General features: G+C 51.3%; 3 protein-coding genes across 3 annotated transcripts; 2 read left to right on the top strand and 1 right to left on the bottom strand.

The window, feature by feature from the left end:
* Nucleotides 1-4,639: 4,639 nt before the first annotated feature.
* Nucleotides 4,640-5,167, top strand: NECHADRAFT_83393 (uncharacterized protein; the record flags this gene model as incomplete). The annotated part of the gene is made up of 1 exon (XM_003047042.1): nucleotides 4,640-5,167. The coding sequence occupies one exon, from the start codon at nucleotides 4,640-4,642 to the stop codon at nucleotides 5,165-5,167; it is 528 nt and encodes a 175-aa protein (XP_003047088.1).
* A 1,029-nt stretch (nucleotides 5,168-6,196) lies between these two features.
* On the bottom strand, nucleotides 6,197-6,676 carry NECHADRAFT_83392 (uncharacterized protein; the record flags this gene model as incomplete). The annotated part of the gene is made up of 1 exon (XM_003046880.1): nucleotides 6,197-6,676. One exon carries the CDS (start codon nucleotides 6,674-6,676, stop codon nucleotides 6,197-6,199), a length of 480 nt encoding a protein of 159 aa, XP_003046926.1.
* A 4,274-nt stretch (nucleotides 6,677-10,950) lies between these two features.
* Nucleotides 10,951-11,823, top strand: NECHADRAFT_83391 (uncharacterized protein; the record flags this gene model as incomplete). The annotated part of the gene is made up of 2 exons (XM_003047041.1): nucleotides 10,951-10,961; nucleotides 10,992-11,823. The coding sequence occupies 2 exons, from the start codon at nucleotides 10,951-10,953 to the stop codon at nucleotides 11,821-11,823; spliced, it is 843 nt and encodes a 280-aa protein (XP_003047087.1).
* Between the last annotated feature and the right edge of the window lie 1,269 nt (nucleotides 11,824-13,092).

Raw genomic sequence — 13,092 nt, 5'->3', positions numbered from 1 at the left:
ATCTCTCGTGCGGAGAGAGTTGTGGGAGGTGACGATGATTAGTTCTGGATGTGTCGTTGAAGAGTTATATAGCAAGAGCAGTGGGTTAGGTGGGCTGAAGAACAATGAAGGATGTTTGTTGGGGAGAACAAGCGTCATTGAGGGCAGAACATTACCCACAAACATGTATTCAAAAGTATTTTCAGTGAACATAAGTTCTTAGTATTAGAGGAGAACAAGAGAAATAGCCAAGTTGGTTATGAGCTTGTTGTCTTTGTTGTCTATCTGTCCACAACCCAGGTAGGTATCCTAAAAGCCTAAGCCAAGCACGACAACACCGTCCCCGTAGACCTCTTTCAGTTTTACATAACCTTTCAAGTACATGCCTCATTCTCCAGTTTACACTACCACGTAGAACTAGAGGAGGACACCCAGCAAACCCTAGCATACTGGGGATCTGCCCACCAAGTTGAGGTTGTGAGCAACCAATGCCTATACTATGAGAATCCCCGGCCTTTGTCAATGATGTCGACTGTCCAGAATACCTGAAATGGCGTATCTCACCCATTGGTGGTTTCCACTTCGATGCGCTTGAGTCAATGTCCTATGGCAGAAGCTTGGGTGTCATAGGATGAAGGGCAAGCATCAGATTTCATGTTGGCTACCACTTTGGCTGTCACTTTAGGTGTCACTTTAGGTGTAACTTTAGCTGTCACATTAGCTGTCACTTTTTTCACTGCATATTTAACCCGCACCAAGGGAATCTGCTATAAACTTTTGTTGGCCGAGATTGGTTCGGTCCCAAGTCTGCACTGCGATTTTAACACACATGGAAGGGGACTCAATATCAGTAAGCTGACTAGTTGGAATGTTTTTTGTTGTGTTTGGTCCCCAATTTTGCGTTTTTCGCCGCAAATTTAACTCACCCGAGCCTTGTTGGTCGACCAGTTGCAGCATTTAGACGTAGACAGCAACTTGCGCCGTTGAAGGCCAGGCATGGGATGGTATCCTCCTCGTCTCTACTTACTTATGATAAGCACACTGTAGCTCGGGAAGCTCCGTTCTAAGTGTGGGCATTGAACCCTATTTACTCAATGCTGAGTAGGCAACACACACATCTCCTATCAGACGGTAGACTTACACAGGACGTCTAGTGATGGCAAGGGCCTACCTGGCGTACAGGAGCAAATGAGGACAAAGAATAATCCTAAGAAGCGTACGAGGGAAATGATGGCTTATTGGATCACAAATAAGCGGCTAAGCTAGGTAGTGGTTGGGCTCGCATATTCCGATAGCTGCACGTTCATGGACACCCGACCTTCACTGCAAATTTAACGCACACAGTGGGGACGTTGACCGGTCAGTTGGATATAGGAGCTCTCAAGGGCGCAATAGAGTACTGTGACTCCCATAATTGACTCTTCGCAGCGAACAGAGAGCGCTTAAAGGCTGTTTCCTTTTTAGGTTGAAGTGCAGCCTTAACCCATATGCTCTCTAGTAGATCAGTACACTCCTTTCTTATCAGCCGGTATACAGTACAAAGCCCAGTAAGCTCCAGGTGACAGAACAAGGTTTCGCAGAGTCACAAGAAGGCCACGACGCATCCCTCGACGAGCGCAGGGAAGAGAAAGTAACCTATGGTGTCTAGGCATAGCGGTGCAAGCGACCATGATGCAAGCGGTGTGATATCAGGTCTCTTCACTGCAACTCTAACTCAAGCAGAGGGAGACTTTATACCAATACACCGGCCAATCGGAAACATTTAACGCAGTTGCATGAGTCCTGCAACTCGCGTGACGCCATGCTTGACGAGCTTCACTGCAAGTTTAACCCATGCGGAGGGAGACTTGATATCAATCCAGCTAATTGGAACAGCTTGACGTAGCTAAATGGCATTTCTAGTAATCCTCAAAGCGAGGCAACACTGACGGGCCTAGCGAACACACGGCCAAGTTACGCGATCACGAAGATAACATCCAATTGAGCAGAGACCAAAGCTGGCTAAAGCAAGGCCTAATACGGTACAATCCTTATCTATATTTCTCATAGAGAACATGCTGTGCTTTCAGCAAGCTCCATATCAAACGGAAGCATATTGCCCTTGTACTCACTACTAACTGGCACAAAGATATCAAGCCCTTGTGACAGAAGATGCTTACCCAGAGAAGAGAGTGACAATCTGGGAAGAACAGGGAGGTCCCAATCCGAGCTGCATGGCATGTGCAAGGAAGAAGTTGGGTGGTCAGGAAAGAAAAGTGAGGTGAGGATGCGAAAGGGAGGGGAAGTAAATCAGGCTGTTGCACTGCAAACTTAACCCGCCCTGAGGCTTTGTTAGCCAACCAATTAGAACCGTCCAACGTGCATGGCAACTTGACGTTCACAAAGATGAGGCAGGGTGAAGACGGACATTCATCTCTAGGTACCTTCCGGAGCGAACAAAGAGCGCTTGTAGCTTGTTTGGCTTTCATGCAAAAGTTCAAACTATGTGCCTACTCCCTGTTAGATAGATGACTTTATCCATCATCTGAGCAGACGGTACACTGAACGAGGACCGCCAAGACTTGGCAACAGAAGCTAAGAGAGTGGGTGGTCAAGACTAGTCCTTTGAATTGGGTACGGGAGATCCAGATCGTAAATAGCGCGCTTGATGTGCATTTCACTGCAAATTTAGCCCACGCAGAGATCCCCCAACAGAACTTGTCGCCCAGCCCATCCATAGTAAACTCATGGTGGCGTACAACATTGTATGGATATCCATCACATGGACGGGCCATGATGGAGTATAATTCTAGCTTCGGCTCTTTGTCAAACCTGGCGTGCTTTCATCGCCTATTTCGTGCTGGACAAGCCAACATTGTCAACTCGTAGGGCCGAGATGGATCTCTCACCGAGGAGTGGGAGGGAAAGACGGCCAATGACGCCAACAGCCTCACTCAAGATAGGCCATGCTGCTGACTGCATGATGCTGGTGTCTGAAGTTGGAGGGGGGACTGCAGAACTATAGGCTAAGTTAGCTGTAAAACAAGTCCTCGCCGACTCACAAGCTATGCACTGCAAAATTAGCCCACGTCGAGGTCCATTGAACAGTGTTTTTCGCCTACGCCCTCCACTCATGATACACTCACAGCACTGCACTACATCACAATATCTAACATGGCCAATGACAAGACATGATGAATCAGAAGTCTTGTTTCGGCTCTTGACCCAGCTGAGCGCGGATTTACAGTTAGGCGATGTTGCGCTCTTGAATGCAGAATTATAAACAGATTTGCCCACTGATGGATATATCGATGCAGTCAACATGGAAGACTGACGCAGATCCCTTGGAAAGGACAGGAAGTCTATGTTGCGCCGTTGTGAAAAGTGCGCTGGCAGATGTGAGAACCGCACTAGCGTACGTGAGAAGTACACATCCACTGCAAGTTTAACTCACACAGAGACTCGACATACTGGCATTAAGCCGGCCAGTTTGGACTATTTGACACATACAGGGCGCTTCTAGTAGCTTTCGAGGACAAGGCAGCATCGCCTGGTTTGTCAAATATGCAGCTTCTAAAAAGTGAGGCGACGACCAGCAGCAACATTGCACTGCAAATTTAACCCACGCCGAGGTCCCTCGAACAGGGCATTTCACGGTCCGGCAATGGGAACACGTAGCGCTTTACACTCTACACTACCTTGGGTATCTATTATGGCCGTGCTGCGTCGTTAGTCAAAGTGAGGCTGCCTTGAGCTGGATTTCTTCACTGCAAACTTAACCCACGCCGAGGCCTATTAGCTCGGCTAATTAGGACTCTTCAGTGCGCAGCAACTTTGGCGGCTCTTCGTGGAGGTGAGGCATTGTACAATCTACTTATTCCTGCTCTACGTAGCTCTTTATGGTGAAGTTCGTTCACTTGTATAGCTCTCTTTGTCTAGTATGAGGCAGGCATCGAAAATCCTGCGTATCAACTATGACAAAGTAAACACTCGCGTCATCTTAGGCAAAACGTTGTACATCGGTGGTATCAAGAATTCTCAATTACTCTACTTCTTCTATGCACTGGTCGTGCCCTGCTCAATATCCGCCGCCTTGCGAGCCCTCTTCTTCTTTACATGCTGGTAAAGCTTCATGATTCCACCCCCAAGGAGAGGGAGTACAACAATCAGGGCGATAGCGACAATAGCCCAGACTGTAGAGCTATTATTGGACTCTTCGCTGACTGCAGTGCTGTTCACGTCTCTGGTTGATGGCCAGAGGAGATGGGGGAATGAGGGAGTGTGAGTGAAGCGTGTCATTTTGTATAGACCTGAGGGTGATGGGTTTCTGGGGAATAGTATTCAAACCTGCATTTTGCTGAATATTTATAGTGAAGCAATGGCTGGGCCTTTCATGCTCTACCCAGATCGTTCTTTTGTTGTGTCTTTGTAGCCAGGTGCTTTATGTCCGCTTCGAGACTCAACGGAACAAAGGCTACAAACTACGCCAAGCCAAGTCAATGAATCACTACAAGTGGAATATCCCGTTATTCAGAAATGAGTATACCGCATCTAGAACAGTTGATGGTATGCGGGCTTCTCCGTAGCCATGTTGCCGTGGGCGCGGTCTTGTCTCAGACTACTACACCACGAGGGCATATATGCGAAGCGGGGGTCTGACTCTACCCTCATGTAGATCACGATGCTTCCTGGCCGTGAATCACCGACGAAGAGCCCATTCACAGAGGAAGCGAGCCGTGGAAAACGGCCTACATCGACAATGACGAGCTACACCTGCCGAGAGCCTCCGTGTATAAAACCCAGCACCATGAGGTTCAAGACTCAAAACACCTACCTCCATCCTCATCGCTTCAACACGCTCGCACACTCATCACCATACAAAATGGATCCTCGACCATATAACCACTGGGTCGTGGCCGGCTTCATCATCATCCACGTGGTCCTCCTCTGCTGGATCCTCTCCATCTCCATCGCTCTCCAAAGAGATCGCCACGCACGACTAGTCGGACGCAAGCTTACACAACGACCTTTCCGAACCAAGAGAGCAGAGTTTCCGTGGAAGGACGCGCTTCGGGAGACGGAGGTGGTTGCAGATGATGGCGCTGAGCCTTTGCTGCCGACGTCGCCTCGCGGAACGGGATGGGGATCGGGGAACAGACGGACAAGCTGGAAGCACAACGACGAGTGGGGAGAAGGCGCGTTTGCGTGAAGGGCTTGTGTGAATGACAGCCAAGGCGTGTTAGCATCACAATAACCAAGTTTGCTCAAACCATGTGATGCCGCAGTTCCAGTGTCACGAGCGTCGAGTTTCCAGCGGTGTAGTCGAGAACAGCCACACGGCAGACATAGCAGCACAAACTGCGGTGAACAACACAAACATCCAAAGAAACAACCAGTCGAGTAAAAGCTGTACAACGGTAACCATCGGACTCACCGCTACACGCTGTAAGCCCGGCCTCTTGCTCCTCTTATACCGTCCCACCTCCGGAACCCGCGGATGCTTGTGGATCCCCTCCATCAGAACTCGACAGGCCACTTGACGACGTTTCCAGCCTTTCTATTCCTCTTCTGCATACGAAAATGCAGGAAAGAATCTAGGGTCCTTTTGATTTCCCCGCAATCTTGATTGATTAGCTTGATCTCGTTCCTGACGATCTGGTGCATGTTGACTTGATGTGGTGGAGCCTTACATGGGCCGTGGCTGCATGAGATGCATAATCTGACTTACACCATAAGCACTCTGATCTTGTTGTAAGAGGCGATCAACTCATGGCAGAATGTAAAGGGACTTCAAGTGTTCTCGCTGAAACTGGACATATGTCCTCCTGCCACTTGACCAAGTGAGCAGATATTTCATTTTGACTCTATGGTCTACCTCTATACCAGCTCGAGATGATGACGAGCAGACCTGAAGCGAGAGAAAGTGACAATCAAGAACAAAAAAGACCCCAATGTTCTGTACTCCTTCAATCCGTTCCATATAAGAATGCCCGCCGGTTCCAACAGGGGGGAAAAAAGAAACACCAGAACGCCGTTCATGATGAAAAGAGTGAAAAAGCCCCAGCGCGCTAAAGAATATAGTAGAAGGTGGAAAAAAAAAGTCCCGGTGATTACATGTACAGAGTTCTGATCTCGAGGGGCCGCAGTGGACGAATCCCTGGCGGGTGTAGCTGCTGCTTTTGCCGATGGGGGTATCTAAAGATGCATCGAAAATCCGAAAACCAAAAAGAGGAACGCTTTAGTGCTTGTTGTCCCTGTCTCCCCAGATGGGGGCGTTCAAGGGCTTGCTGACGCCAAAGCCGACACCGACGGCGATGCCCACGACGAGAAACACCAGGAGGACCTTGACGATGATGCGGTTTCGGCGGCTAAGGTTGGCCATGCAGGTGCAGCGGTTCTTTGCCTTGTTTGCCTTGGCCTTTTGCTTCCAGTGGTCCTTGCCGGGCCAGACCTGGCAGTCGCTCTTCCTAGCGAGAGGACTGGCAGATGTCTTGTGCTGGATGCAAGAGGAATCGGTCGTGTGGGTAGGGACCATGGCCTCGATGTCGGTGTCGAAGGGGTTGGTGCTCCGATCGGAGCGCGGTGTCGAGGTTGTACTCATGCGAGGAGTCTCGGGACAGACGGTGGTATTTGTTGAGAAGGCAGCCTTTTCGGGGAGGGCGAGGGTGTCGATGCTGGGGCCACTAGGGCGGGAGAGTTTCTCGTAGTTTGAAGGCATCGTGATGGATGTGAATGTGAATGTGTTTTAGAGGGTGAAGTAGAGTCGCTAGGACTAGGAATTGGCGATGAATTAAATCAAGACGAATTCAGCTGATTCAACGGCAGCTATTTTCAGTCAGTCTTGTTGCAGGTGACGCGAATGTGGCGATCGAGGCTGATGTTGAGCGTGTCCCAGGAGATGGAACCATCAACATGCGCGTGCGACAAAAGTAGTCGCACAAAAACGGGCAAAGACTAGAACATACCTTTTTGTATCGCCCGTCAAGAGACACGAGGACGTTGAATAGCAAAGTTTGGGAGAAAGTTTGCGCCGAGAATGATTGGGGAAGAGGTTGGTTGGAGGCCGCGTACGCCAAGGGCGAGAATGCAGTCGCTGAATTGAATCGTATTCGCAAAGGAGCTGCGAGTAGACGTGGAACAGAGGAGATGATGGATCAAGGAGTGTATCCGTAAAAAAGGAAAGGCCAAGAGAATGATGCCTTTCGTTATTTCGTTGGGAGGTGGCAAAAGAGAATGAATCCTTAGAAAGGAAGCAAAGGAAGGCAGATGATGATGGGCTGGTTCGTCCTTGGGAGGTCTCAGGTCTCAGAGCATGGGTCGTTTTGGCGATTCGGTTCGCTCAAGTCCGGCCGGTTAGTGGAACGGTTCCGAGAAGGAGTCAGGAGAGCCAAAAGGAAAAGGAATCAGCTGCCGAATAAAGGAGAGGAGATGGTGTATTGTTGAATATTGCACTCTCTCGTTTTTCCTTTCTCCCAACAATGGAGATGCGAGGGTTGAAGAAAGAAGTTCAAGTCGTTCTCAAGGGGCAAAGATGAGAGATTGCGAGTACAACCAGACGCCAGAATCACCCCGGACAGGGCAGGGACCTGGTGGTTTTGAATAGAAACAGGAGCACCCTCTCTACCTCTCAAGCCACAGACCAGACAAGAACGAGCCCACGAGGACGGGACCGAGAGTTTAGGGGCATTCGTTCAGGCCTTGTTCTAGGCCTCCTTGTCCTGTCCCTTAGAGATGGACCCGTACTGTACCCCAGCAGAAACAGGTGCTGCAGCCCCCGCTGGGAGATTTGAGCCTATCTCCAAGACCTCGCCTGGACGCTTGGGCCTAAAGCGGGTGCGCTAGGGGCGGTCTTGCCGCTTTTGGGCCTGGCGGGAACGCGCAGCCAGCGGGGGGCCTCTACCTTGCGCTACCTCTACGCTAACTTACCCCTAACCTTGACTCCCATGCGATGGGACGCTGCGACTGCTGAGTTCCATGGATCCATCGCCACTGGACACAGGATGGCATCATTTGGGTGTCTATGTTCTTGCTCCTGTCCTCCTGTGCCTCAATATTGACCTTGATTCCAGTTGCGAAGATCAGATCCAGTCCCAAACGCTGTCAACTTCAGTCACGCACGTCACCACCCGTTCATCCCCAAGATTCTCGACCATGTGGCATGGCCGCATGCCTACAGACCGAACCAGTTCCACGAATCCCCTCTCAACAAGGAATATAGCTCACTCGACTTCTCCTCAGTCTAGCGGCGGCCTAGGCTATTCACCCGATATCCGCCATGGTTCTTGGCCGGTGCGAGCGCCACCGAGATGGGTCCATCCATCTGGAGAAGAAGCCGAGAACGAACTGACTCGCCCACCATCTTTACTCTACTCTCTTGGCCAGGGGCCGACCAGCCGGGAGGGGGGACGAGTCGTGTGCTGCATCTCGATATATCGTTGGAAAAGCACGCACAATCAATCAATCACACATGATGCTCTGCCGTGTCTCTCCCTTGACTCCATCCATGGCATGGCTGCGACATTCGACTTGACCACAAGACTTGGGTCATTATGCTTGTCCTATGACTTCTCAACAGCCGAAACCACAGGATGCAAGGTACAGACAGCCTCAGGAGTAAATCCAGATCCAGGCACAGGACAAGGTTCACCAACGGGAGTGAACCGCCACTGGATTCCATTGCCCATTGCCGTCATTGTTAGACTGTCACCTCTATCCGACTATCGTGCCCGTAGCCGTCGTCTACTCCAAGCTAGCAAGCTCAAGCTTCGAATCAAGGAAACTCTGCTCGACGTTTGACAGGGCCAACGCAGCCACCGATGCAACAGGATGCTTCCTTGGCATGGTGCAAATGGATTCAACTCGTGGACCCCGCTCAGTTGGTCCGTAGGAACCTATCCTCGCAAAGAACGAACTCGAGCGGCCAACATCCGCGCGTCCTCTGAATGCTTGGACCTCCCTGCGCACTTTCACAATGCCGCGTTTCAACTCTGGGGCGCAGCATCCACTGAGAGTCGTCTTCGGTAAAGAGAGTGCTCGCTACGAGACCGAAAGATAGACTCTTGTCTCAGTGGGTGCCCAATCCAACTGAACTGATGTGATGCGCCGTGTACGGGCGTCTACATGACGTCCGCGTATGGCGTAGCATCGCCCGCGTATCAGAGAGGTGCTATTTGAGGCATTACGTCGGTTCCCATGTGTGTTGCAGCGTTATGCAAATCCCATTCTACCACTGAGATGGAGAGATTGCGGTTAATTTCCCACCTCCCTCTGCCGACGATCCATTATTCAAACCAGATAACGACCGACACGACGCGACAGAGTTTGACACAGTTTGCTCCATGGCATCTCCCGTCGATGCTTCTTCCCCTCCTTTGAAGGTCACTGGTGTGCCTGAGCCAACAGCTTCCTCTCTTGGTCGAGAGGGAGAGTTCATCCGGTGGGCAACGACGAGTGTGACGAGGGTCTAGAACGCGGGTGAGCTAATGCAGGGTCCCCCAGCACTCGCAGCATCGGGAGCAGTCGAGACTGGTATGGCTCAGCGGGCGCTTGGTGGCGCAGCCAACGGGAGGAGCTGTCAATCGACGGCGACGGATGTCAATATTTGGGACTCGTCAAACATCCAAACCTTCCATGGCGTTCGGCCACAATTCCAGTCGTCCACAGTTCCAGTCATCGCGTCAGGAACACGTCTTTTAGCATGTTTCGGCTGCTCCGCGACCGATGATGCACAAGGTTTGAGGCTGCTTTGGTTTCCTTTTGTCCTCTGTCGGTCAAAATCTGAATCTGTGATACGTGATCTGGACGTGAGGCTCTGCTTGCCATGATCGATCCTGTATTCAATGCCTTGGTTGTTCATGCCGTTGTCGCAGATAGATGAGGCATTGACCCAAAGTGCGCTTTCATGTTTGAGGTATTTTGAGCTCGAGAAGGAACATGGACCTTTTGCGAGTGAGTTGACGCGTCTGCCATGATCACTCATTCTTGCTCGATTGATTCCACGTTTGCTTGATGATAGCACTGAATACTGGATGGTCGATTTGATGAGATTTCCTATGTTCGAATGCTCACATCACGAGAAGAGACACCTACATGGCTCTTGAATGGTTATGCTGTAAGCAATTGAACCCTTTCATCGTGCCATTTGCCTGCTCAACCTACCTACCCAGCTACTGGCTCTTCCCATTGCTCTGATCCGTGATTTCCTGGTGTCTTCATCTGGTGCCGTGCTTCTTCCCTCCTGCTCGATTCTTTCCCCATTGGTTGGTCGCGGAAGGAATGAGGTCTCTGCTCTGCTCTGCAATTCTGTGGAGGAGAGACGAGGCATTCGAGCTGATCTTGAAATGAATGAACTGCATTTGACTAGAACAATATCATCGTCAAGTCGAACAACCTTGCCTACCTAATCTGTATGCCCAATGACCATCCTTGGTGACTCCTGGTGATGTCTTGATACGATGCACTGACTCTTTCCTTGAGAGCTTGAAATCACGTGAAGTTCCTTCCACAGCCAAACTCTTACCTAGCTACTGCCCTCTTCTCCCATCGAGATGCCTTCACCCTTCACCCGATACACTTGCTCCTTCCTCCACAGCCGTCAACCACTACAAATTCTTCCGCAACTTGCGGCGTACACTCGTACTCACTTCCTCCATCATCTCCCCATCATTTCTTCATCTTCTCTCCATCTTCTCTTCTGCATCATCATCGTCACCCATCATCATCACTCATCACTCATCATCACTCATCACTCATCGTCACTCATCACTCATCGTCACTCATCATGGTGGATTACCATCGCGAATGGCAATACGGCGAGGATCCCGCCTGTGGCGAGTACTAGGAATCCATCTGCTGCCCTTGTATCGTCTATGGCCGCACCACCATTCGCCTCGAACGCGCCCAGTATGAGCGCGAGTGGGATGAACGCGATGGCCAGGACAAAACAGAACGTCCAATCGGCCTCCTGTCGCCCACCTGCTGCATGTTTGCATCATGCTTGCCTTGTGAGTACCAAAATCTTCTCTGGTGATCAGCCTAACACGGTCAGTTTATGGATGCTTCATCGCTGCCATTCGAGGCGAAGTTCGAAAGTTTTTCGACATCCAGGGCCGCGATGAGCTGGACGCGTATGCTGGATGCTACTGGCCCGTCGAGACTCTCATCCAAACCGAGAACGAGATCATTCTTCGACAATCCAGGTGGCGAAAAGAAAGCCGACCCTTGCCTTCCACCGGGTACACACCACACTCTCCTATGACTTATCCTTCGAGTTCAAGCTCGACAAGTCAAGCAACCACTCCCAACACGGAATGCGATGAGCCGCTCCCACGCATCCCCGAAGAGTGTTCGACTGGAGCTCCATCTTCGATGAGCAGTCGCCGTACCAGCGTAAGACGACAACGGGAGAGATCGATTGCCCGTGATCCAGTCGCACCCACAGATGCGACCCTCGTCAACGCCCACAGACTCAGCCAGGACCCAACTACGCCGGCCATGCAGAAGGGCCACTCAGCCCCCCATAGACTCAGCAAAGATCCAACTACGCCGCGTGATCCCCTCGTCAACGCTCACGAACTCAGCCAGGACCCAACTTCGCCGCGTGAACCAGTCGCGCCCACAGATGCGACCCTCGTCAACGCCCACAGACTCAGCCAGGACCCAACTGCGCCGGCCATGCAGAAGGGTCACTCAGCCCCCCATAGACTCAGCAAAGATCCAACTACGCCGCGTGATCCCCTCGTCAACGCTCACGAACTCAGTCAGGACCCAACTACGCCGGCCATGCAGAAGGGTCACTCAGCCCCCCATAGACTCAACGAGGACCCAGCTTCCCTGTCGCATTCGCCTCCTACCCATCACATCTAGGATGACACTGGGGCGCAGGTTGCCTCTACCGGGACTGATACCCATCCAAGTCCCTGCCGACACACACCGGCTCAGGATTGTGACTGCGAATACAGGCATCGCTCGAGGCGTTTGCGTGAGTTGAGGCGTGAGCTTGACTCAGAGCGTGGGCATGAATCGAGACGTGAGCGTGAATCGAGGCAAAATCAAGACATTCCCTATACCTACCGTTATCATGCATATCCTGGTATCGCTGGTTATCGTGGTTCTCGTCGTTATCGTCGTTTTGGTGTTCATGATTCTTCTGGTCCTTATGGTATCTCAAACTCCCAAACCGCGGGGGAAGCGTGCACTATTCTGTAGCACATTCCTTTTGCTTGTTTTGCGGACGAGTCATCTCCAGCACGACAAGTGAGGGACTTTGGACACGGATGACAGGACGGGCTGAAGATGCGGACGAACATGGTCGAGAACGGGCCACTGGCCACGGATGGCCTCGGTGGACCAACATGATTAGACTACATGGCGATTAGTACCTGAAGACACGCCAGTATTGTTATCACTCCATAGGCAAGGCAGTTGTTCAATGATATTCATTTATGAACGCCGTGTTCGAGGCTGGGCCAATGTCTCGGTGAGAAGTCGATCCAATTCCGAGCCAGAGGGCAGGTCGATCACTTGATGTAGAGACGATGACGGATGATTGCTTTGCGTTGGGCCAATGGATCCAGAAGCAGGCCTCGGACCTGTAACGGTGGCTAAGGGCCAGGAGCATGAGAGACAGAAAGCATAAGAAATTGTGCCAGGCTGATTAAATAATCCAGCTGCAAACCGTGGCGATGCCTTGCCCTTATGCAGCCAGGTGGCCGGGCGAGGTGTTGATGACGGCCAACACGACAATTGGCGTCTCGACGGCGCAGCATCAGAAACAGCAAGATTTTCTGATCAGATGGTCATTAATGAGAAACTTGGCTGAGGGACGAATGTTGCGGTCCCATCCCCAGCCTCCAGGCTGCATGTAAAGGAGTGCATTAGGCAAATTTGGTGTTGCACCTCAGGCGCGGATGCGACACGGACACGGTCGCGACGACACAAAATGGACGCGATGAGGAAGTTTATTAGGGGACGCGGGTGGCCGGACCTTTTAATGGAAACAAGATGCATCGGGGAGAAGACTTGTTATGTAGGCAAGCTGAAGGGGTTGTTGTGCATGTCTCGACCGGGACCAGGTCTGGTGTTCTATGGGCCAAGGTGCGGCGGTGTGTCCGTGGATCAGCTGGATAGAGGATG

Source organism: Fusarium vanettenii (assembly GCF_000151355.1).
Source record: "Fusarium vanettenii 77-13-4 chromosome 8 genomic scaffold NECHAsca_17_chr8_1_0, whole genome shotgun sequence".
Lineage (NCBI taxonomy): Eukaryota > Fungi > Ascomycota > Sordariomycetes > Hypocreales > Nectriaceae > Fusarium > Fusarium vanettenii.
The sequence above is the reverse complement of the archived record's forward strand: the minus strand, read 5'-3'. Positions and strand labels throughout refer to the sequence as shown.